This window comes from Moschus berezovskii, chromosome 7 (genome assembly GCF_049115385.1).
Source record: "Moschus berezovskii isolate FMDL1 chromosome 7, NW_MosBer_1.0, whole genome shotgun sequence".
Classification (NCBI taxonomy): Eukaryota; Metazoa; Chordata; class Mammalia; order Artiodactyla; family Moschidae; genus Moschus; species Moschus berezovskii.
In genome coordinates, this window is record NC_142466.1 from 16326727 (window position 1) to 16353121 (window position 26395).

The 26395-nt window shown below is 41.0% G+C and overlaps 2 protein-coding genes across 3 annotated transcripts in view; one reads left to right on the forward strand and one right to left on the reverse strand.

The window, feature by feature from the left end:
* ESCO2 (establishment of sister chromatid cohesion N-acetyltransferase 2) overlaps nucleotides 1-6321 on the reverse strand; it is a 28283-nt gene extending 21962 nt beyond the window's left edge. The window contains exons 1-4 of the mRNA XM_055427832.2: nucleotides 5977-6321; nucleotides 4557-4617; nucleotides 2793-3615; nucleotides 439-532 (exon numbers count right to left, since the gene is read on the reverse strand). Coding sequence (XP_055283807.1) covers nucleotides 439-532; nucleotides 2793-3615; nucleotides 4557-4609 — 970 coding nt within the window. The 5' untranslated portion in view covers nucleotides 4610-4617; nucleotides 5977-6321. The remainder of the gene's footprint in view (nucleotides 1-438; nucleotides 533-2792; nucleotides 3616-4556; nucleotides 4618-5976) is intronic.
* A 1692-nt stretch (nucleotides 6322-8013) lies between these two features.
* Nucleotides 8014-26395, forward strand: part of CCDC25 (coiled-coil domain containing 25) — a 34953-nt gene continuing 16571 nt past the window's right edge. For both annotated transcript variants that reach the window (XM_055428095.2, XM_055428094.2), the window contains exons 1-4: nucleotides 8014-8142; nucleotides 13941-13988; nucleotides 17346-17385; nucleotides 21739-21790. In XM_055428095.2, the coding sequence (XP_055284070.1) occupies nucleotides 8115-8142; nucleotides 13941-13988; nucleotides 17346-17385; nucleotides 21739-21790 (168 nt within the window). In that variant the 5' untranslated portion in view covers nucleotides 8014-8114. The remainder of the gene's footprint in view (nucleotides 8143-13940; nucleotides 13989-17345; nucleotides 17386-21738; nucleotides 21791-26395) is intronic.

Consider the following 26395-nt stretch of genomic DNA (forward strand, 5'->3'; position numbering starts at 1 on the left):
CTGGCAGACCCAGACAAAACCCAAGACTCCTGATGCCAAATCCAGTGCCCTTTAATGGCTTAGTGAATTCTGCTTACAACTGGGCTTTGATCACAGGTATATATATTTTTCACTCCCTCCTATCATTTGGGGTAAAAGCGTAGGCATGATGAGAATACCCGGCTCTAGATAGCTTAAGTAACTGGGCCATATCTCACAGACCAATTAATCAGAGTATTTTAAGTTTTCACATAAGTTCTCCTTGTCTCCTCCTCAAAATGCACTGCACTGCTTATCACAGAAAACAGTGTTACTGAGAGCAACACAAACATACAGTCACGGGTACTGAATATTTTAAAAAGCCAAAATAGTACTGTATATAATTTCATATTGACACATGTAATGAAGCATTATTACATGAAAAAAACTCATTTTGAGAAGAAAAGTTCTCTTACTTACCCGCCTTGTTCTCACTGAAAGACTCCTCTGAAGGACAACTCTTATTTTCATCAGTTTTACATTCCCTTAAAGAAATGACTCCATCTGATGCATCCTGAAAATAATGAGTAAATTTAAAGAAACCTATAATTCTTAATCATCGCACATTTAGCCAATGAATCCCAAGAGATCCGTTTCTAAAACAAAATATGTATTTTCATCATGAGTTACATTTCATAATGACTTTAAATCCTCAATTTTCGGTCTGTTTTAAGGAAAATTTCCTCTATATTTACTAAATGTAGTATTTTTAAAAGATAGAGTGTGCATATTTAAGTTTATAATTTGTCATCCTGTCAAAAATGTATTATTTCCTGATAAAGATGACAGAATGAAAATCATAGAACATCCCGTCTACAAAAATAAATTGAATAACAGAAAAATCAGTAAAAATGGCAAAAATTTCCCTAGGAGCCGCCAAACTGAAAAGAACCAACCCTCTGTCACAAGCTTTAAAAACAGGGAGCAAAGGAGAGAAAAACATCCTGGAGTAGTTGGAGAGGCTTCTAACTCCCACTTTTTGGATAGCAGCAGGGAGGTGGGAAAAACAAAGTAGAAAAACTTGTTACAAATTTCAGTAAACACTACTTATTTGATGAGACCGAAGAGAACATACAGCTTGGGGGAAAAGGAAAAAACTTCTGATTAAAGAAGATCATAACTATCTCAGAAGAAGGGGAGACAAGCCATCAGTTTGCCGTTTCTCAAGGCTCCCGAGTTGGGAAAAGGTTATGCACTCTCTAATGAAAACAGGATTTACCCTTAGCTGTGCTGTGCTTAGTTACTCAGTCCTGTCAGACTCTTTGCAACCCCATGGACTGTAGCCTGCCAGGTTCCTCTGTCCCTGGGATTCTCCAGGCAGGCATACTGGAGTGGGTTGCCATGCCATCCTCCAGTGGATCTTCTCAACCCAGGGATCAAATCCATGTCTCTTATGTCTCTTGCACTAGCAGCCAGGTTCTTTACTGCTAGTGCCACCTGCTGCTGCTGCTAAGTCACTTCAGTCGTGTCCGACTCTGTGTGACCCCATAGACGGAAGCCCACCAGGCTCCCCCGTCCCTGGGATTCTCCAGGCAAGAACACTGGAGTGGGTTGCCATTTCCTTCTCCAATGTGTGAAAGTAAAAAGTGAAAGTGAAGTTGCTCAGTTGTGTCCGACCCTTAGCGACCCCACTGGGAAGCCCCTAAAAACACTATCAAATAAAAGTTAAGTTTCTCTGGACCACAGTCATAAGGAACTTAAAGAGCTACCTCCATAATACCATAAAACCATATTACCAAAAAATGATGGTAGGCTTCATTAAGCCAAAAAAGGGAGGAAAATCCTATTTTTCTACTCTTCCTCAAAATTCTTTATGATAGTATCTGGCTTCATAAAAGCAGTCCTCCAGACTGTAAACAAATTTTGTTCCTGTAATGGTAGTCTCCGGGAACAAAGTATCAGGCTACCACTTGACAGGTCTTCATTTCCTTCCACTAAATCAATGTATGGAAACATATCTAGATCAGACCAGTTTTGCTGCTAATTTTACTTACTTTGTAAACATTTAAGTTTGCAGTTCCTACTGTCAATGTTTCTTCCTGTCTATCAAGTATTGCCAAGTATATTGCTAAATGGAGCATGTTCTTGCTTGCCTAAGCCATAAGAGCAATTCTACAAATTCTTTATATTGTTTCTGACAAAAAAATACAACTATATCTTGATAGGGGTTTTGGTTACATGGTGAGTTTATCAAAATTCATACTATATATCTGCACAATTCACTGTATATAGATACATGTCAATTTTAAAAAATAAGGGGCACTGCTCAAGCTAAAATTAATTCTCAACCCATCAAAATATGTGTGTGTATATTGGGGGGGGTCTTCTGCATTTCCACCTATTCATCTTCGTATTAGCCTTCTCCATGTCTATTTGATAATGAAGAGACAGTCTTGTTAAAATGACATGATGATTTCTCTGCGACATTTCTTTCTTTTCTGAGCTTCATTTTAAGGGACTAGCTACACACACACATATATACCTACTTACACACATACATACAGATACAGTTTTCCCTGGTAGCTCAGTCAGTAAAGAATCTGCCTGCAATGCAGGAGACAGGGGTTCGATCCCTGGGTTGGGGAGATTCCTTGGAGAAGGAAATGGCAACCCACTCTAGTATTCTTGCCTGGGAAAAACCATGGATGGAAGAACCCGACAGGCTAGAGTCCATGGGGTCACAAGAATCAGACACGACTTAGTGACTAAACCACCACCACCACCATATACAGAGAGAGCCAACTTAGTTTTAGAATCTATGTATTTCCATTTACCTTTATTAATTTCTCTTCACTTTTACTTCTTTCACTCAGAAGCTCAACATTCAGTTCTTTTTCTACTAACACACACTTTGGCGCTTGCCTTGTCTCAAAACTTTTTTCATTGACAGTCTCTCCATCAGACTCTTCAATAACTTCGGATTTATTTTTCTGGGTGAGTCCCAGTAACGGCTTATCTTCCAGGGATGATTTTCTCAATGAGGGCTTTTTCCTACTAACAAAAAAAGCTGCTCCACCCTGGAGGGTAACTAGTGGTTTGACCTTCTGGCTTAGAACTCGAGGAGCATTCAGATTATTTTCAGCTGAGTAACAGTTATTCTTCACAGTTGGCTTATAGGTCACTCCGTACTGCTTGGAATTTTTAGAATTCTTTGATACAGGCTTGATGCATTTATATCCTGCTTGACACTTAGCACTTAAACTCTTCTGTGGTTTTTTGTTCATCTTCTTGGAGCAGACTGGTTTTCCTTGCACTTTTTCTGTCATATAGGAATAAGATTTATCCTCATTATTAGTTTTTAGACCAATGGATCTACTCTCTTTTATCAGCTTTCTCTCCAATGGATTGAGGTACCACTTATCTCTGTTGTAAAAGGATACAGCAGACACAGCAGATTTAAATGGTGAACCTTGATTTGCAGATGGCAATCTATTTTTAGTCGTTTTGAGTGGACTTGAAATCAAATGGCCTTGAGAGCAATGAATCTTTCCTTCATTTTTATCACTGGTTTGGCAAATGTGCTTTTTATTAGGTGATGGAAATACATTTTCAGTGAAGTCCAAAATTAATTTCTTCGATGGAATATCTGATAATGGGCTATGAAAAGAAACACAGTCCATTGACAGTTATTTTGCTTCGGCTTTTATGTCAATTTACTACTAAGCAATAAACAACTTCAGCTGGAAGGCATATTAAAAATATATCTCCAAAAGCATCTATCTACATACACTATTAGATTAGCAGTAGGAATTCTCAAATTCTGTCTTTACAAAGTATTTTTCAAAACTAAGACCCCAATAATGTTTGTGAAAACACTTTACAAAGAAGCTTGGAGAAATGTGTGTGTGTATGTGTGTTTTAAAACCTAAGTTTTGGCCATATACTCGAAAACAAGTTCCCTAAAATGATTAACTATACACAATAAACTGACCATTTAGGGCCTGTAATTTATATCTCTGGTATAACATACACAGAGTACACAACTTTCTAGGATTGCTGTGTATAATAGTATGAGCACCTATTATATGCAAAACAGTATGTTAAATATTACATAAAAGAGCAGAAAGAAGCAAGGTAATAAAAGATCTGACACACATTTCCAAGCCATAGATAACAGCCCTTTTTCTGATTCCCTCCAAAGGCACTAAAGAATTAATTATAAAAGCTTATATTATTTCCCTGGTGGCTCAGATAGTAAAGCAGCTGCCTACAACGCGGGAGACCCGGGTTCAATTCCTGGGTCGGGAAGATCTCCTGAAGAAGGAAATGGCAACCCACTCCAGTGCTCTTGCCTGGAAAATCCCATGGACGGAGGAGCCTGGTAGGCTACAGTCCACCGGGTCGCAAAGAGTCAGACACGACAGAGCAACTTCACTCACTCAAATTATTTCCAGACTAGAATTAGAATATAAAGTATTACTGTAACTACAAGGAGTAGGAAATAAAAGAATGGAAATATTTAGATATAGAAGAGAGAAGATAAAAAAAATTTAAGACGGTAGATTTTTTTAAGAATTTCCACTCAGGATGAGACTCACGTGTCCCGGTTCAAAGAGCACTGCTTCCTTTTTGTTGGCGTTAAAGTTGACATCCTAACTCCTAAAAGCAACAGAACAATAACCAAATAAATCCAATGTGTATAAAAATCACCATATCAAAACTACGATTTATAATACTGAAACAGTTCTCAGACGGGTGATGGTCCATTAAGATTTTTAAAAAAAGTTTTTTGTTTTTTTTTTTTTCAAAAAGCAAATTACTTTGATAAAGGTTTAAAGCATGAAGGTTAGAAAAAAAAAATTAAAAACACTACCTCACAAAGAAAGTGAAGTCACTCAGTCGTGTCCAATTCTTTGGGACCCCATGGACTGTAGCCTACCAGGTTCCTCCATCCATGGGATTTTCCAGGCAAGAATACTGGAGTGGGTTGCCATATCCTTCTCCAGGAGATCTTCCCGACCCACGGATTGAATGCGGGTCTGCGGCATTGTAGGCAGACACTTTACCGTCTGAGCCACCAGGGAAGCCGCCCCACTAATTAAGCAGAGACAGAACAATTTAAATTAAGCAGGAACAGTACAAATTTCAAGCTGGAAAATGGTCCTACTAAAGAGGAAGGATTTTACCCCATTTCAGGACACACTTTCCCGACTTCAATAGCCTGATAAATTCATCTCAAGTTTAATCACTCTGTATCCTGGGCAGCTGTCCTTCCCATAGCCCTCACCACACGCCTCCCCGCAAATCCCAACAGCCCTCCTGCTGTTAGTTGCTCTTGCCCTAGGCTTCCAATCCACCCTGCACTTCCTTGGTATTCATTTTGCCTATTCTCTCGTCTTTGGCTTGACGGTCTTTCCCTGCAGCCTGCAGGTACAATGAAGGCAGAGACCATCTCTAACTTTTTCATCAGAAGCCAGCAAGAAAACGGGGAAGCATAATTCTCTCCCATTTATTAGCTGGGGAGCAGCTTGTTTTTTTATTTACAAAATACTCTGACCTCCCAAGGCTGCGAGTAATAAACACAATCACGCATGTTAACTCTCGAGCAGATGGTCTGTTGCTCAATAAATTTTCCCTTCCCCTTCCTTTCGGAGCAAATGTATTTTTAATACACAAGCATAACCTTCAAATTAAACAGAAAGACCTGAGTCTCTAGAAATTCGTGTCGAGCTGCAGCTTTAAAGATCTTTCTGAGGCTGAATGAGGAAAGACAGGAGAGAAAAGCGACCCTGTCCCCACACGCTGTCAGGGCAAAAAGGCGAGAAAACTCAGCGTCAGAAAGATGGAAACCGGAGACCTGGGAGCGCGGACACCAGCTCGCTAGCTCTGGTCTCCAGCCTAGAACGCGCCAAGCACCGAGCAAAAGCTCTCTTTCTTTAACATTCACCCCTACGTTCCACAGAACCTCCTGGGCCCCCGGTTCTTCCACATCACGACTTGGCCCCACGCAGCACTTACCTGGTAGCCCCTCAGACACACGACTTCTCCTCAGTCGAGCCCGTGGTCTCCCACTGTATTCAAATTCTCGCGCGCCAGTGCAGGCGGAAACCGCTGCGTTCGGATTCGCCGCTTCCCAGCGTGTCCAAGGGCAGGCTCGACGATTGGTTGTGCACCAGCGCTTGCCCCGCCTCGCAGGAGGCGATCTCCAAGAGTCTCCCGCCCTTGCAAGGCTGAAACCTCTCCCCTGGTGGAAACCACGTCTTCCAGAACCCCTTGCGGGAGCGCCGGTCTTCTTTCTGGACGCCTAACCTAGGTGCATTCTGGGAGTTGTAGTTTTCCGCAGAATGAAGGCGTTCTCTAGTACTCGACATATTCTGAGGTCACTTACTGTAAGATTTTTTTTTTTTATAGCAGCCTAAGCATCACCGACTCGATGGACAGGAGTTTGAGTGAACTCCGGAAGCTGGTGATGGACAGGGAGGCCTGGCGTGCTGTGATTCATGGGGTCGCAAAGAGTCGGACACGACTGAGCGACTGAACTGAACTGAAGATTCTCAAGTTATTTTTCATATTTGGAGCTATAATGTTGGTGATCAGTCGCTAAGTCGTATCCGACTCTTGCGACCCGACCAACTGTAGCCTTCCAGGCTCCTCTGTCTGGATTCTCCAGGCAAGAATACTGGAGTGGGTTGTCATTTCCTTCTCCAGGGGATCTTCCCGACCCAGGAATCCAACCCAGGTCTCATTCATTGCAGGCAGATTCTTTACCGACTGAGCTACGGTTACTTCTTTTTTTTTCTCTAGTGATGTTACTGCTGCTGCTGCTAAGTCACTTCAGTCGTGTCCGACTCTAGTGATGTTAGGTGAAGCAATTTAAAAAAATTTTCCAAGTTAAATAAAAAATTAAATCACGGCAGTAACATTTACGTGCCAGGCATTCACGCATGTTTTAGTGTTTTATTTCATTCACCAGTCTATGGGATATGTACCACCATTCCCATTTTATAGAGAATAAAACTGAGGGCCTGAAAACAATTACTATTCATAGGACAGTGTAGATTCTTCCTCTGGAAAGCCCAAAAGTTCCTAAAGGATTCGTTTGTTATTAGCTACCTTTATCTTTGTGTACCAGCTCCTAGTACACTCTCTGGCACATTTCTTAGTTCTAAAAAAATTTAGTTAAGTGATGCGCTTAACTTCACATAATAAGATAATTTATAAATAATCAGGTTAAAGCGAAGTGCTATTGGGAACTGAGTCACATCATTCCCACTTTACAGCCGGAAGATCTGAGGTTCCCTCAGACTCTCCTGGAGAATCCCAGGGACGGGGGAGCCTGGTGGGCTGCCGTCTATGGGGGTCGCACAGAGTCGGACACGACTGAAGTGACTTAGCAGCAGCAGCAGTAGCAGCAGACTCGTAGGTAACAGATGGCAGATCTTGGATTTAAAGGTAGAAGAGTACGAGTCCAGACGCAGAGAGGCATACTGCCTCCGGTGAAACTAACGTTAATTCTAGTGTTCACCACGTCCTAAACCTTTTACACCTATTAACTTACTTAACCTTGGCAAAATAACCTGTGAATTAACCGCTCCATTCATCCTCATTTTGCAGCTAAGTGCAGCAACCGAAAGTGCCAACAAGGGATGGAGCTAGAATGAGAATAGTGGAGGAATTTGGGTTCATTCAAATTTTAATGAGCTTCTACACTAAGTGCCAAGTGCCGTGATTAGTTCAGTGAAAGCGTAGCCGTGAAGAAGGCACAAGGTTTCTACTTTCGGGGAGCCCAGATGCGGGTGAAAAGCGGCAAATGAAACCAACCTGATCGCCCACAGGGTGGAGGTTCTAAAAATAAAGCCAGGCAATGGCATTTTTCTCTTAAGATAGTTCCCCCGCATCGTTTTCCACCCACCAATCCTCCTGCCTCCATCCTCCTTCCTTTGACCCCAAGTAAACAGAGTTTCGAGCGCGCCGACACCGCCTCCCCGGCAGAACTGAAGAGAGCGCCGGCGACAGGCTTTATGACGCGACCCGACGTCAGCCGGAAGTGTGTGGAGCAGTTCCGGGGAACGCGGCCTCCGCTCTTCCGGTATCCTGAGCTTCCTGGTTTGAGTTCTGCTGAGGGGTGCTGTAGTTGTCTCACCGCCGCTGGGATCATGGTGTTCTACTTCACCAGTAGTAGCGGTGAGTGGTCGCCGGGACCTTCCGGGTCCCTATCTCGACTGTGGGACTCCGAAGCCGAGACCTCGAGGCCACCGCTAGCCTGGTCCTTAAGTGCTTTCTCGTCAGTGGGTGCCTCTTCCCTCGTCCTGGTGGCCTCTCCACCGGGTCCGTCCCAGTCCGCCCAGTGTGCCTCCTCGTCAGTGCCTGGTTGTGGGGGAGGGAGCGTAGAGGCACCATCCCCTGTGCTCTCTTTGCTTCCGGTCGGTCTTCTTTTACCTCAATCAGAAAGACCTGTCACTACCTGGAATTAGGCAGTTTGTGGACTTACTCACACTACCATCGTGAAGTCTTCTCTTCCCCACCCAGCCCCGTAACATTTAATCTTGCTGCTCTCTGGTAAGAAAGGAGACACCTGCCAACAACTCTACCTTACACAAAGTGCGCCTTACCCTTCCAGGAAAGGGTTATTGGGTTTGGATGCTACCGAAAGACTCTGGAGTGGCGAGACAGCCACTCATTGGGCAGAGTTAATGTCCCAGATTTTGAAAAGTGACATGATAGTTTCTAATTTGTCTTTGGCAGGCAAGAAAGGGGTGTGTTTAGTTCCCAGGAACTGCTGTGTCTTCGTTTCTCTGCTTATATTTTTCTCTTTGCTTTAAATCAACCCCCCAGTTAGCCGCTTCTCCCCAGAGACAGTCCTCGCCTATCTTTTCCAAATGCCTTTCTTTCCTTGTTACCACCCCAGGATTGCTTAGGTATATCTCTTGGGGGAATCCCTTTAACACAATGCATACATTCAGCATTGCACTTATATGATGTTAAACTTTCGTCTGCTTGAGACAGAGTGTAAGCCTGTTGAGGGCAGGTACAGGATCCCCTTGTTCCAGTAGCATAGTGCCTGGCTCTTAATAGTAACTCAATAAATACTTACTGAATAAATGAATGCTCTTTTTTGATTTATAGCACACTCTATTCTATTGCTACTCTCTGCCTACTTGTTAAACGTGAGATTTAAGGGAAACTAAGCCACTCCAGTACTATTGCCTAGAAAATCCCATGGATGGAGGAGGCTGGTAGGCTGCAGTCCGTGGGGTCGCTAAGGGTCGGACACGACTGAGCGACTTCACTTTCACTTTTCACTTTCACACATTTGAGAAGGAAATGGCAACCCACTCCAGTGTTCTTGCCTGGAGAATCCCAGGGACAGGGGATCCTGGTGGGCTTCCGTCTGTGGGGTCACACAGAGTCGGACACGACTGAAGTGACTTAGCAGCAGTAGCAGCAGCAACAACATGGTGGTTATGTGGGTTTGAACAGGGTGGCACTTGCTCTTTAGAGATAAGAAAGTTGAAGCCCAGGAAAGTTGTAACTCACAGAGCCCCTCCTCTGCTACTCCATCACACTGTCACATCTCATTTTTCTCAATAGTTTAGGCTTCCACAGTGTGCTATAAACTATTTCTCTGTTTCTGTGGGCTTAGTTTTTTCTTATCCATATTATTAAAATTACTAGAAACAAAATTCAAGCTAGCCTGAAAAATCATTATAAGCTCCTAGTTGCATTTTTATCTGCTGTCTGTCCTGTTCTGCCCCTCTGTCATAATATAACCGAAGCATCTTTTTGTAGCTTCTCCACTCATGGGAGTCCTTGACAACATAGTTATCCATTCAAGTCCAACAATGGAATGACAAATATAGGCAGGGCATGTTGTTGTCTTTCTTTAGTTGCTAATTCGTGTCTGACTCTTTGAGACTCTATGGACTATAGCCCGCCAGGCTCCTCTTCCCAGGCTACTGGGGTGGGTTGCCATTTCCTTCTCCAGGGGATCGTCCCTGACCCAGGGATCAATGTCTCCTGTGTTGGCAAGCAGGTTCTTTACTGAGCCACCTGGGAAGCTCGAGACAGGGCATATAGGTACTAAATGTATTTTACACAGGCTACATTATTCTTCTTAAAGTGATTCTAAATTCTTTGCGTGCCAGTCATATACATGGAGATGCCCCTAATAGAGCAGAGGACTTCAGTTGATTTTGGGGTCGTTTTTTTCTCATTGGCTTCCATTGCAGCATCAGAACTGCTTCTTGTCAGAAAAATATGTGACCTCTTAAGTCTAATAAATCTACAATTGTGCAGCTTTTAAAATTGCAGAGTAATATGGTAGTAAATTTTTTTACATATTCCAGTACAGAAAACAATTTGAACATACAGAATCTTAAGGAAATGACTTTGTATAGATAGCCAAGCTTTTCAACCAACTGATGGTTTACTGCAAAAAAAAAACAAAAACAAACTTTAAGAAAAAAAAGGGCTGGAAATTGCAATAGAAAATTTTTGCCTTCTCTTTTAAAATTAGTATCTCTGACTAAAATCTGCTTATTCTTTCATGCTCCCATAATAGATTAAGGAAACATTAACCTTGCTGTATTTTCAGTGTCATATTCAAGACCCTCTGATTTATGGATTCCTGCACATGTTAGTGCATTAAGCACGTTAAGTTCACTTATGTTTTTAGTACCTTTTACCAGTGTCCATCTCAATATAGATGGTTCTGTAAATAATGAAATTGTCACAACGCCTCAAAAATTGGGTTGATTGCTACACCTGAGTCAGGAATCGTCACGACAACTAGTTCTCATACTAATCACATTATTTGGCTGAGAGTTACAAGAGTACTAGAATAATTCAGTTTACTCTTCCTTTATCCCTCTAACATGGAAAGGGAAAGTTGCTCAGTCATGTCTGACTCTTTGTGACCCCATGGACTACACAGTCCATGGAATTCTCTAGGCCAGAATACTGGAGTGGGTAGCCTTTCCCTTCTTCAGGGGATCTTCCCAACTCAGGGATCGAACCCAGGTCTCCCACATCGCAAGCGGATTCTTACCAGCTGAGCCACAAGGGAAACCAGGAATACTGGAGTGGGTAGCCTATCCCTTCTCCTGGCGGGATCTTCCTGAACCCAGGAATCGAACCGGGATCTCCTGCATTACAGGTGGATTCTTTACCAACTGAGCTATCAGGGAAGCCGTGGAGGAGAGCTTAATTCAGATTTCTTACTCAGAAGTCATGCTCCTTTTTATAAAAAAAAATTTATTTTCTATTTTGACATTTCAGTCTTTCAGAAAAGTTACAGGAATATTAAAAGATTTCCTTTATAGCCATCTCTCAGATTCCCGAAATTCTAACATTTTACCACATATGCCTTATCTCCTTTTCCCTTTTTTCTTTTTCTATTTTTTCCATCTCCCCTTACCCCACTCTCTCTCTCTCTCTGCACACACACAAACACACTCACAGGTTTTTGTTTTTATTTTTCCTGAACCATCTTTAAGTTGTGTCTTACCCCTAAATACCTGAGGGTATTTTTCTTAAAATCAAGGGTATTTTGTTATCAGACGGCATTGTTCGTTATCCAAATTAGGAAATTAACATTGCAGCAATACTATTACCTAATCAGCAGCTTTTATCCAGTTTTCATCAGTGTCCTAGAAATGAATTTGTCACAAAAGAAAGCTGCAAATCAATTGTTGCATTCTGTTGTCATTCATTGCTCTCTGGAGTCTTCTGATCTGGAGCAACTGCTCAGTATTTGTCTCTCATGACACTGTCTGTTGAAAAATTATTCTGTAGAATGCCCCTCAGTTTGAGGTTATAGCAGTTATGTTATTAACCACCTCATTTTATAGGTCCGCCACCCATCGTCTGTCATTCTCTTGGCAGGAGTTTAGCTAGCTTGCCCTGCAGAGACAGCTTTGTTTACTTCAATCATTTAAAAAAAAAACCACCTTTTTTCTGATTACAAAAACCATCTAAACATTTTGTAAGCAAGTAGGTAAGGTCACTGTTAACAGTTAAATATATGTATATCCTTCCATAGTATAAAGAAAAAGGGTGTGTGTATTAGAAACATATATGTAAACATGTTTATATGTACAGTTATTATTTTTTTTTACAGATTGAATCTTACTGTTTATAGATAACACCGAAATACTGTTCTGCTAGTTAGTCACCTACTTTCTTTTTAATGGATCCGTGGCATTTTGTTTGTGTGTTCTGTAGTCTTAATTGATGCCTGTTTAGTTGGTATGAAGAGCTTCATTGCTTGATGAAGTGTTAATTAGTAGGGTGCGTACTCTTAGTGGTGACACTATAGGATCAAAAGGGTGTATAAATACAATAGCGCCCCAAGTGAACATCTGAAACACTTGTTAGTTGTATTCCTGCAGTTGGTATTTGTCCAGTGCTATGCAAAGGGCTTATCAGGACAATACAATACTTAATTATAGACAGATCTCTCTGTCAGTTAGTCAATACAAACATTCTCTCCTTTCAAACTTCGCTCAACTGCTTCCAAGTAATTATAGATGGTAGTCATCATAACTACCTACTGAAGGAATTGGGAGTCTTCTGTTCCCAAGAAGGGCAACTATGCTTGATCATTTAAGAAGCTTTTCATTCAGAAAGTACAGGCAACCCCGAATTTGCGAATCTACAAATGAAAGAGTTCCGAGGTCCACTTAGTAGAGTAGTTCCAGCTCTGGAGCAACAGCCAGCAGACCACCTAGCCCAATCTTAACACCTGTCAGCCAGGCTTTGTAGACAGAGACCCAGTGGCTGTTAATTCAGGAGTCTAGATCCAAATGGGGTCTAACAGATTTTGGCAGACTAGCTCAGAAACTCCGGAGAAGGCAATGGCACCCCACTCCAGTACTCTTGCCTGGAAAATCGCATGGATGGAGGAGCCTGGTAGGCTGCAATCCATGGGGTCATGACGAGTCAGACAGGACTGAGTGACTTCACTTTCACTTTTCACTTTCATGCATTGGAGAAGGAAATGGCAACCCAGTCCAGTGTTCTTGCCTGGAGAATCCCAGGGATGGGGGAGCCTGGTGGGCTGCCATCTCTGGCGCCGCACAGAGTCGGACATGACTGAAGCAACTTAGCAGCAGCAGCTCAGAAACTCAGGACCCAGTTAGGATTTCAATTACAAAACCTAACTTATTTCAGATGGAGGAGCCCACAGCAAAACACACTAGCTCAGGAAAGCCAATGTCATTTCTAAGGTAAGCCATACCTGGAATATCCAGTTTGATTTAGGGTAGGAGTTCCTAACACTGACTTCACATTAGAAATCCCTATAAAAAGAGATCTTTAAAAAAAAAAAAACATTCCCCAGAGATTTGGATTTGGTTGGTCTTAAGTAGAGCTGGGGCAAAATTAGGTGATTCTGTAAATAGGGCTCAGGGTAACTGATGAGAAGAAACTTGAGAGCCATGTTTCCCCTGAATGTGGTAGGGATCCAGGTATGATTTACAGCACCCCTGGAATGCAACTGAATCTAATCATGAAAGATAAACCTTACCTAGGTATAGGAACCTATTTTTAAATGGTTGAGGTGATGAGTTTGGGTGGCTTTTGGGGGAAAAAAAAAAAATATATATATATATATATATATATATATATTGAAGAAGGCAAAAGTAGATGATGGAACTGGAATTGCATTGTGTTACCTCCCTGAGAAAGTAGGAAAGCAGCCATTTTTAAGAGGGTTGGTCAACATTTTACAGATGGTCAGTATTTTAGACTTTGAAAGCCACATATAGTCTCTCTAGCTTATTCTTCTTCATTTTGCTTCTTTCAACCCTTTAAAAATATAAGAATCATTCTGAGCTCAAGGGCTGTCCAAGAACAAGGCTGGATTTGGGCTACCAGCCATGTTTTGCCAACCCGTCATAAGCATTTGTCCCTTGTTTTTCCCACCAAATAGGTGTGTCTTTAATGATGTTATCTAACTATGTCTTATTTTTGTTTTGTCTTAGTTAACTCATCTGCTTACACTATTTACATGGGAAAGGATAAATATGAAAGTAAGTTTTCAAAAGCATTTGATTTTGAAATTTCCAGCAGGTAAGTGTTAATTGCCTTTTCTCTCCATGGTTTGTTTGATGGGTTTTCAGTTAACTACTATAACCCATTAGAAGGAATTCCAAATGATTAATTTTCTTATAATGTAGTTATATCAAGTGATAATTGAGAGAATTAGACCATTTGTTGCTGATTAGGAACTTACATAGTTTTATGGTATCATTTGATTTAGGGGTGATAGGAATCAGAAGTTAACCTTTGCTAGTTTTAATCAAATAAAAATAATCTGTGGCTTGGACTTTGGCAAAGATCCTTTTCTGTACATTTTTACCTCATTTGAGAAACATATCTTGGTTTTTTTGAGGCAGAAGATGGTTCTTTTTGAGTTGAAATGTGAACAGTGTTTTGAAGCTTTCTTGACCACTCTCACATATATATTTATATCTTTTTATATATACACATACATATCTATCACATAAAATGTATATAACATTATAAATATGATGTGAGTTATATAACAATATAATTATAAATCAGATCTGTACAACAGTTTTGAACCCTGCTATAATCATAAGCAGACTCGGTATAAACAAGACTATCACATCCTAGCCAAGAGAAAAAAAACATATAGCATAACTCATTATAATGAATTTATGCCATTGACTCTGGGTGTGACTTAATGGAGAAGCAGTGTATTAAAACTTGAGTTTTATATTTCTCCTTGTAATCCATGAATGTCCTGGGTAAATTTTCTCATAGCATCCTCTTGATGAATGTAACTGAGGATGCTGCTGATACCTCCCTGTATTACACTGAGCAATAAGGTACAGTTATATCTCCTGGAGTTTTCTGAAACTCATGTTCATCAAGTCGGTGATGCCATCCAACCAACTCATCCGCTGTTGCCCTCTTCTCCTCCTGCCCTCAAGTTTTCCCAGCATCAGGGTCTTTTCTAAAAAGTTGACTCTTCACATCAGGTGGCCAAAGTATTGGAGCTTCAACTTCAGCATCTGTCCTTCCAATGATTATTCAGGGTTGATTTCCTTTAGAATTGACTGGTTTGATCTCCTTTCTGTCCAAGGGACTCTGCAAGAATCTTCTCCAGCACCACAGTTCGAAAGCATCGATTCTTTGGCACTCAGCCTTTATGGTCCAACTCTCACATCCATATGTGACTACTGGAAAAACCCTAGCTTTGATTATACAGACCTTTGTTGGCAAAGTGATGTGTCTGCTTTTTAATATGCTAAGTTTGTCATAGCTTTTCTTCCAAGGAGCAAGCATCTTTTAATTTCATGACTGCAGTCACTGTCCACAGTGATTTTGGAGTCCAATAAAATAACACCTGTTACTGTCTCCACTTTTTTCCCATGTGTTTGCCATGAAGAGATGGGACCAGAATAGGAGTCAGGTTTTCTGCAAACCTAAAACTGCTCTGAAAAATAAAGTCTGTTAAAAAAAAGCAGTGCAAATTGAGATAATATTAACAGCAGACGTACAGAGAGTAAATTTGATCAGGGAGAGCTGAGAACGCTTCTTGGAGGAGTGGGTTAAAGTAGACTGGCTAGATTGTGGAATCCTTTAAACCTCAGTTGTAGGAATTTCTTTCTATAGATATAAATCTAGATACAGAGTTTACGCCTCCAGATGTAAATTTAGATTCTGCCTGGACCCCACTGGAGTGGTGTTTCACTGTTGTTAAAGTATATGTAGGAAAAAACATCTGTTGTGTAGAACATTTTTTCCCCAGGTGCTTTTAGAGTCATCCACTCTCCTAGTCTGCTGTTAAAATGTGTTACGTTTTTCAGGTGCTATGTTCTCTACTGTGCCTCAGTTCAGTTCAGTCGCTCAGTCGTGTCCGACTCTTTGCAACCCCATGAATCACAGCACGCCAGGCCTCCCTGTCCATCACCAACTCCTGGACTTCTATAGTCTTGATGACTTCTGACAAAGGACTGGATGGAACAAAAAGGAATTTTAAGTTGGACAATTTACTTTCACTAAAAAAGCTTTCTGATGTGTTCTTTATTAGCCAGCAGGTGTCACCAGGGAGCCAGACATTGCCCAAATAAAAAGAAGTTTTTATAATTTCCTTTTTCTCATCTTTCTGATTACTTGTTGGAGGCTTGCTCAACTTTTTACTTGCACTTATAGAAAACTCTTCAGAAAACAAGGTGTATGCATTTGCTTAAAGTGCCCTCATCAGAGAGGGTACTGTGTCATCTTTTTGCTTTTCTGGACAATAAATACCTCATTCAAGTTAGATAGATTATACTTGAGTACATTTTAAATCATCATATGTGAATCACTTTGTTTACCTTTTTTTTATCTTTTTATCTAATATCAATACCAAGTAATGCTTCTGTATTAAACACAGTTAGTTACTAATTATTGATATGATTCATTGGAGGTATATATTGAAATAAAATATACACACATGGGAATTCCCTGACAGTCCATTGGTTGGGTCTCTGCACTTTAAATGCCATGGCCCAGCGTTCAATCCCTGGTTGGGGAACTGAGATACCACAAGCCATGTGGTGTGGCTAAAATTAAAAAAAAAAAAAGCATACAATTTACACAAATAGTTCACCTTTGTTTACTTCACCTTTTGAACAGATGCTTCATGATTATAATTGTTCAATTGTAAAAACTGTTAAAAGTGTTTTTAAAAAAAGGTTAAGTGAAATATGCTAAAGTTTATTGTAAGTTGGGAAAGGAAAAACTACCAGTCTTTTCCAGAAAGCTTTTTCTCTCTCTTAATGAAGAAAAGAGTAATTCAAAAAGGCTTTGATGATGGAAAATTAAAAAAAATTTTTTTGAACAGTTTTTGTTTTATTTAAAAATTATTTATTTTTTGTCGATGTAGAGGTGATTTAAAATATTACTTTAGGGAATTCCCTGGCAGTCCAGGGTTAGGACTCAGCACTTTCATTGCCAGATCCTGGGATCAGTCGCTGGTTGGGGAACTAAGATCCTAAAAGCTGTATGGCATAGCCAAAAAAAAAAAACCAAAGAATAATTTTAAAATGGAATTAAAATTTTAAAAATAAATATTATATTAGTTTCATATGTACAACATAGTGATTAGGTATTTTTATAGATTGTACTCCATTTAAAGTTCTTGCTGCTGCTGCTGAGTCGCTTCAGTCGTGTCCGACTCTGTGCGACCCCATAGATGGAAGCCCACCAGGCTCCCCCGTCCTTGGGATTCTCCAGGCAAGAACACTGGAATGGGTTGCCATTACCTTCTCCAAAGTAATAAAATTTAAAGTTATTACAGCTGTATTTCTCTTTGGTGAACAGTATATCTTGTTGCTTATTTGTTTCCTTTTCTTTGTTTTCTTCTGTCTCTACAGATGAAGATCTGATAAAGTATGGCTGGCCTGAAGATATTTGGTAGGTAACAAATTTTGGTTCTGCTGTTTACAGATCATTATTTACTTTCTGAGACTTGGCCAACCACCTGACTCCTGTGATTAAAATTACAACTCATGGTTTGCCATTTGTTTATGACTGTTCAGTGGTAAAAAGCTGACCACCAGCCCCCTTCACTTATAAGTACCATGTTAACTGGGAAGGAGGTCTCAGAGATGGACCTCAGGCCTGACTGCAAAGGTCTTTGGAACATAGGCTTGCTTTTACCGCCTGTGTGTCTCCTCAGAGTAGGTGAGAGCACCATACTGAAGCCCCAGAGATCTCCAGATCTGTCATGTAAGAGATAAGAATGATTCTATCTGTTACATAGTTAGCTGCTGTAAGGTTTGGGGCAGACATACCTGCAGAGAAATGATTACATATTCACATGCACTATGAACAGCAATTCACAACAGCCTCTTACCTGACATTAAAAGAAAAAAAGTGGAAGAGAAATTTCCAACATTCAGCCTACATCTCATGTATTATGACTTGGGTTTTTCATTTCATTAAGGTTGACTCTCTCCTGGAATACACTTACTGAACTGGTGTCTACAGATGCCTGATACCCATTTCAACACTCTTAATATTAATAATCTTGATACTTAATGTCCTGTTGGAAGTGATCACGTAGTACTTCTAGAAGCTATTTGAGGTCTTATGTGAGCTGGCATAGCCCTAAATTTCAAGACCTGTTCCAGTTCATAAACCGTTAATCCTGGAAACATTCCGAGGCATGCAAAACACGAATGAGTTGATCTGCATTCCAGGGCAGATTTTCAACCTGGGTCACCTTGATGTAGACTCTGGAACTGAACCTCTGGGAATGTCAGCATCTGAGTTTATACTAGGAAACTTCCTACAGTGCTTGGAAGCAAAGAATATTTTTAGGATAAAATGAGAATGGAGCTAAACTCATTTTTTTTTAAGTATTTTTTCTTTTTTCTTTTCTGATGTGGACCATTTTTAAAGTCTTTAATGAATTTGTTGAAATATGGCTTCTGTTTTATGTTTTTGGTTTTTTTGGCTGTGAGGCATGTGGGATCTCAGCTCCCCAACCAGGAATCAAACCTACACCCCCTGTATTAGAATTGCAGAGTCTTACCATAGAAGTCCACCACGGAAGTCCCTAAATTCTTTTTAAACAAAGGAAAATAGAAAGAGTGTGCATTTACTGCCTCCAGACTCCCTAATGAGTAATATATCCAGAGACCCCACTTGAAGAAGTGAAATCACCCAACTTTGGGTGCTCTGCATCTCTACAGTCTCAGGTCAGGGATGCTCATATATTCAAGTTTCTAGTCTCTGTATTCAGTGAAGGGTAATAGTGATTAAGCAGGGAGAGGAAAGTAACTGGAAGAGAGAGCACTAGGGAACTAGAGGGCATAATTTAAACTTGGAGTGAGCATTTGGGACGTTTGTTAATGAAGCTTGCTCCAAATAGTTTACAGAGCTGACTTTTTTGTTTATTTTACACTTCAATCAAAGCCCCGAATATCCGTAAATTTCCCCTGCCTTTGTAGAGGTGTACCTATAAGCCTGAAGTTTGTGTAGATCAGCAGTGGTATTCCTGTGTGTGTTTTAGTACTTTGACTGCCTGTGTATGAACCCAGTATATATGTATGTTGAACTATATATGTATTTCTATTGACAAAATTCCGCATCAGGGACCTTTAAGGGAAGTGAGAATACAGTCAAGCTACTGTGGGTATGTAGAAAAGAGTTGTTGTAAATAGAGAACTTTAAATTGGAATGGGAGAAGTTTTCTCAATTGAGCTTGCTTACGGAGCGGGTATTTTTCTAACATCCTTAAGCAGGGTTCAGTTCAGTTCAGTCGCTCAGTCGTGTCCGACTCTCCGCGACCCCATGAATCACAGCACGCCAGGCCTCCCTATCCATCACCAACTCCTGGAGTTCACTCAAACTCATGTCCACAGAGTCGGTGATGCCATCCAGCCATCTCATTCTCAGTCATCCCCTCCTCCCCTCGCCCCTAACCTTTCCCAGCATCAGAGTCTTTTCCAGTGAGTCAACTCGTCGCATGAGGTGGCCAAAGTATTGCAGTTTCAGCTTTAGCATCAGTCCTTCCAATGAACACCCAGGATTGATTTCCTTTAGAATGGACTGGTTGGATCTCCTTGCAGTCCAAAGGACTCTCAAGAGTCTTCTCCAACACTACAGTTCAAAAGCATCAATTCTTCGGCGATCAGCTTTCTTCACAGTCCAACTCTCACATCCATACATGACCACGGGAAAAACCATAGCCTTGACTAGACGGACCTTTGTTGGCAAAGTAATGTCTCTGCTTTTTAATATACTATCAAGGTTGGTCATAACTTTCCTTCCAAGGAGTAAGCGTCTTTTAATTTCATGGCTGCAATCAGCATCCGCAGTGATAAGCAGGGTAGTGAGATATAATTTCTAGATTTTCAAGAAGCTTATTTTCTGGCTGGACAGTGTCGAGCAGAAGAAAATCAGTAGGAATCTCTTACATGAGAATGCAAATGAGTAAATTAACCTGAAGAAGAAAAATAAACTAAGATGTTATGTTCATTTCTGGCTGTCAGTATTTGTGAAGAGTAAAACCTAGAGTCATCATAGACTGCCAAAAACTGTGTAAAACTTTTTTGTATTCAAAGTCACTAGCAAGATGCTTAATCTTTTTAAAAAGGGCATTACAAAGAGGATAATCTTGACCTTTATACAGAATCACACTGTTTACATCTTGGACTGGGTATAAATGTGTAACCATTTTCAGTTCTAAAAATTCCTTTAATGCTAATAAAATATCTAGAGAAATACATAATGGGCTGTGATGTTGTCCTCTTAAAATTTTACTGAATGTTCTTCAGTCTTGAAAGGACTAAGGAAGAGAAGACTGAAGTTAATAGAATCAGGGGTGACAGCTGTGTGTTACCATTGTTTGCTAGCATTCTGAAGTCATCTTTGGGTGTTGGGAAGAGAGATCCACCTCATTTGGTGATTTCTAAAGGTGAATAACTTAAAATCCCCAAATGTTGGGTTAGGTGAAAAAGGACATTTTAATAAGATTTAATTAAATTAATGAATGATAGAGCCTTAATGGCAACCCACTCCAGTGTTCTTGCCTGGAGAATCCCAGGGACGGGGGAGCCTGGTGGGCTTCCGTCTATGGGGTCACACAGAGTCGGACACGACTGAAGTGACTTAGCAGCAGCAGCAGCAGCAGAGCCTTAATGAAAGGTAAATGCAGGACTTTGGGAGTAAGAGGGCTTTCTAATATTTTTAGGACAACATCATAAAGGGCAATCACCATGCTTTCCCAGGAACTGAGTATTAGTGTCATTGTTAGATATAAGGCTAAATGAGTTGAGTATTGGAGTTTTTTTGGTTTTGTTTTTTCTTTTTAAATTAATTTTTACTGGAGTATAGTTGCTGGATGAATTGCTAGTCTGACCTCTGATGGGAGCTGGTCCACTTACTGCTTCAGTCCTTACTTGACTCTTCTGTCTCTGACTGACATTCTCTGGATTGTTTTGCCATTGCTTGAAACTCAGGATGTCCCAAACCAGACTTATCATCTTTCCCAGCTGGCTCCCTCTCCAGCTGTAAGGTGTGTCTCTCAGTGGTCCTGCAGGTTTCCCAGGCTTGCAGCCCTGGAGTCTTGATGATTTCTTTCATTCCCTTCTCTTCCCTCCTAAAGTTCCTTTCCCATGTTTGCTATACATCCCATGCTTCAGCCTGGGACCCTCCAAGTCTCAGTTCACCAGTGAATCCTGGGGTCACTGATAGCTCTTTCTCACTTGAGAAATCACACTTCCCTGGGCATTTAACATTCATCACCTCCTGTGCTCATCTTGGCACTGAGTCTGGCACAACTGCAGAGCCCTCCATGTTTTTCTCGCCTCTCCCAGTTGAAAGGGAGCCCTTGGAGGTGGTTGGCTGTGTTTCCTGCTCACCGTGGTGCTCAGCATGCAGTAAGTAGGCTGCTGAATTCATGTTTTTGGATTGGAGTGCTTTGGCAATGGCAAGCCACTCCAGTACTCTTGCCTGGAAAATCCCATGGATGGAGGAGCCTGGTAGGCTGCAGTCCGTGGGGTCGCTAGGGGTCGGACACGACTGAGTGACTTCACTTTCACACATTGGAGAAGGAAATGGCAACCCACTCCAATGTTCTTGCCTGGAGAATCCCAGGGAAGGGGGAGCCTGGTGGGCTTCCGTCTGTGGGTTCACGCAGAGTCGGACATGACTGAAGCGACTTAGCAGCAGCAGCAGCAGCAGCAGCTTTCAACGCAGGTGGCGTGAGGAGATAGCTGTCTTGTCGCTCTTGCTAACAGTGGTTTCCATTCTTTGTAGGTTTCATGTGGACAAACTCTCTTCAGCTCATGTGTACCTTCGATTGCATAAGGTAACGGATTTAAACATGGATTCAAAGTGTGTTTCTTTAGTGATGAGCATCCTGTCTTGTCCTCTTTTTTTTTTTTTTGAAAATAAACTGCTTAGAGTAATAAATATGTACAAAAGTCTACAAATTAGCTGACGAAGAGATGTCTTCCCCTCAGCTAGGAAATCACTAAGGGCAAATCTGGTAACTTGAGGTTTGGAAGGGGAACACAGCACGTATTTTCCAGCTGGAAGCACTGTCTTGTCCTGCCAGCTGAGGTGTGCTGTGTGTCACCTCTGCTCTCTCTCCCTGTCATTTCAGTTGACACTACTGGACCTCCTGTCTTCTTCTGGGGAGATCACACTGTGGTTCCTTTTTCTCAGACTGGTGATTTTCCTGTCTCACCAAGGGCACATGTACCTCTTACCCGGGGCTTCTTCAGGAGGTTTAGCACAGCATCATCATAGTAAAGGGAAAAGATTCCATGTTCCCTAGTCACATAAAACTGTTTCTCTAATCTTTCTTTATATCCATATATTTTGTATAGTTGAATCATAGGATATAGATAATTGTTATGTGTATTGCTTTTTTATATATTTATTTTGGGATGATTTTAGATTTACAGAAAAGTCACAAGGGTAGTACAAATTCCTGTACATGCCATGTCCAGTTTTCCCCATTGCCCACATCTTACATTACCATGGTAGATTTATCAGAGCTAAGAAACCACGGGTGCAGCACTGTTCACTGGCCTCTGGGCTCTGTTTCGATGTCTACAGTTTTTCCATTAACGTGCTTTTTTTGGTCCAGTATCTGGTCCAGGATCCCACATTGCATTTTAGTTGTTGCGTCTGCCTAGTTTCTGGTCTGTGACAGTTTCTCACTTCTCTATTTGTCATGACCTTGACAGTTTGAGAAATATCGCTCAGGTAGTTTATGGAATGGCACTCTGTGGGTTTTTCTCATGACTAGACTGGAGTTACGGGTTTAGGGAAAGAATAACAGTGCTCTTATCGCATCATGTCGGGGGTACGTCTATTCACAGGACTTAGCACTAATGTTGTTAACCTTGCTCTCCTGGCTAGGGTAATGTTTTCCATACTTCATTATTTGGAAGCAAGTCGTAAGTCCATCCTGTCCCCAAGCAGGGATAGGACAGAATTAAGTCCCACATCCTAGAGTAGGGAGTATTTGCATGTATTGTTTGGAATCCTTCTGTAAAGATTCGTCTCTTCTCCCCCATGTGTTTAATTTAGTCATTTACTTTTATCAGTATGGACTGTGGCATTTTGTGGCTAAAATTGTCCCTGCTTTGACTCTTCCACCTTAGCTCCTGTGTGCCTCTGACATGCTTCTGTTGTTTTGGTTTTGGAGCACTTCCTTACTTTCTGATACTCCTGGATGCTCCAGGCTCATGTATTTTCCCTGCTCTAACCCTAGAATAATCAGCCATTTCTCCAAAGAACCTTGGTTCCTTTTATTGAGAAATGGTATTTAGAAACCAAGACCTGGACTCTGGGAGTGCTCATTGCTACTGGTGTGTCATTGCTTCTAGGCCCTCTCACATGACAGAGCTAGGAAATATGTATGTGTGTGTGTATATATATATATATATTAACCCATGTTAGTAATTTGTGTGAATAATTGTTTCTGTACCTACAGTAAGCAAAACATGAGCTCCTGCTGATGTCCTTGGTGAATCCATTACTGTGGGGGCCTTTCTCACCTTCCTTCCTTGCTCATCTATTATTACTTCCTTCTTAGACAATGGGAAAGGAGACTTGGCTCCCACCATCCACCATCATTTGCTTATTTGAATCCAGTCTATGTGGAAGTGGTTTCAGATTTGGTGACCTGTATACTCATAAGAAACAACTTTGTCAACTAAAGTACAGTGTTTATGTGCAATTATTTTTGGTTTCTGCCTTACAGTTTCCATTCAAAATGCTGTTTTTCAAAGTTACTTGTAAGCTGCTTTCTCCGCGATGCCTTTCACTGATATTTGTCATGCACTTAGATTCTTTCGTCTCAGTTTGCATTCCTCCTTGGCATCCCCTCGTTGACTGTATTACGTGACCATATTATTTTTGTATTTATTGTTTTGACTAGCTGTTTCGAGTTGACAGTATGCCACAATTAATTTGAAAGCTCCCTCTCAGAATATAAGTTGTTTACAGCATTCAGTATTATGAAACCCCAACAAGAAATTTTTTTTATGAACTATTTCCTTTTTTTCTTTTGATTTTTTTTTAAGCGTATAATTGGGTTAAAAGATATAAACATTTTAGTAACTCCTTTTATGCCAGATTGCCCTTTGAAAATAATTGTGCTGGTTTAAAATGCTACCTGATATGTATAGGTTTTCCAAAAACATTTTGGGGTTTTATAACTTAAGAGCAGCATTTTGACTATTTTTAATAGATAAAAAATGATATTCATTCTGCTGATAATATTTACTTCTCAGTGTACTAACAAGATAAAACATGCTACCCCACCTTTACTTATTCTGCTTGTGTTTTTGAGACAAAACACCTTTACTTATTCTGCTTATGTATTGTAGAAAAGAAAAAAGAATAAGAAGTTTGTGAACTCTGTGCTGGAACAAAATTCTGAATTTTCCTAGGCAACTTCTTGCCATTATGAAACTATTTTAAGTTTAGAGAAAATAAAGCTGGTGTTCCCAGCTTTCCTTTTGGTTCAGATTAAGTTTTTCCCTTTGGATTCTGCTGTGTTCGAAAATGGAAATAATGGTGATAGTCCCAAGTTCACCTAACCACCAGTTAGTTACCACCACCAGTCTGAACAGGAGTTCCATTTCATTTTCTTTTGGAAGCCCATAATTGTGCTCAATAAAATTCTGTGCTCCTAAAGGAACTTCTACCTGGTTGATGTCCTGCAGTAAAGGCCATCAGTTCAGTTCAGTCACTCAGTCATGTCCGACTCTTTGTGACCCCACAGACTGCAGCACACCAGGCCTCCCTGTCCATCACCAACTCCCGGAGTTTACTCAAACCCATGTCCATTGAGTTGGTGATGCCATCCAACCATCTCATCCTCTGTCGTCCCCTTCTCCTCCTGCCTTCAATCTTTCCCAGCATCAGGGTCTTTTCCAATGAGTCAGTTCTTCCCATCAGGTGGCCAAAGTATTGGAGTTTCTGCTTCAACATCAGTCCTTCCAATGAACATTCAGGACTGATTTCCTTTAGGATGGACTGGTTGGATCTCCTTGCAGTCCAAGGGACTCTCAAGAGTTTTCTCCAACACCACCGTTCAAAAGCATCAATTCTTCAGCACTCAGCTTTCTTTATAGTCCAACTCTCACATCCATACATGACCACTGGAAAAAGTAAAGGCCATAGCCCTTTGTATTAATTAGTAGGTACCAAGTAAGCATTGACTCACTGGAAAAGACTCTGATGCTTGGAAGGATTGGGGGCAGGAGGAGAAGGGGACAGCAGAGAATGAGATGGCTGGATGGCATCACCGACTCGATGGACATGAGTTTGAGTGACCTCCGGAAGTTGGTGATGGACAGGGAGGCCTGGCGTGCTGTGATTCATGGGGTCGCAAAGAGTCGGACACAACTGAGCGACTGAACTGAACTGAACTGAAGTAAGCGTTGGAGATGCAGTGAGACTAAGTAATTCAGAACCAAGACTCTGGAGCTGGACTGCTGGCTTCAAATCCTGGCTCTGCTCATACCAGCTGTGCACCTCTGAGCAAGTTATTCAGCTGTGCCAGTTTCCTCTGTTAAAAGGAGCTCACAGCCCCTGACTTACTGGATTAAATGAGCTAGCATGACTGAAGTTTTGTTTTTTTGTTTTTTTTGCTGCACCATGCAAGATCTTAGTTCCTTGATCAGGGATCGAACCCTTGCTCCCTGCATTCAGAGCTCAGGGTCTTAACCACTGGACCACCAGGGAGGTCCCAACTAAAGCATTTCTAATAGTGCTTGGCACTTGCTAAGTGCTCTGTGTGTTTATTTATTTATTTATTTTTGTCAAATTCAGGTGAATTCAACCCAGGCTTTAAAGCTTATGGATATTCATCAAGTGCTTGGGTTTTTTTCTATGCTTCTTCGATTTTTTGAAAACCTATAGAAAAATCTCACTTATCAAGAGGTTTCTTATCTCATTAACACAGATGGCACAAAACCTACAGTCAAAATTCTGGCCTTTACCTTAGACTCTCCATGTGTTTTGTTTACTCTGACTTAATGCATAATACTAAGCCAAATGATTTTATTTTATTTGGTCTGCTCATATTATTAGAAATAGCAAAACAAGAAGAGGGGATTGCTTCAGGATTAGCAATAGCTCTAGGCAGTAAGGAGAACTATTGGTGCATAACCTGATATTAAGGGCCAAGATAACATTTCCTCGGAAACTCCGTAAGCACTGTACTCTGGGGCCAGTTATTAGAGCATGACTTTAGTCCTGGGTTCATCTCTCAGCTCTGACATTTACGAGACATGGAGGATCTTGGCCCAGTTACTGAACCTCACTAAGCTTCATTTTCTTCATTGGTAAGGTGAGCATAATAATACTACCCATTTCATATGGCTATTTACTTAGTGTTCCTAGCATTCAAAAAGTGAGTATTCCTAAAGCGGTTCCTAATTTGTTCTTT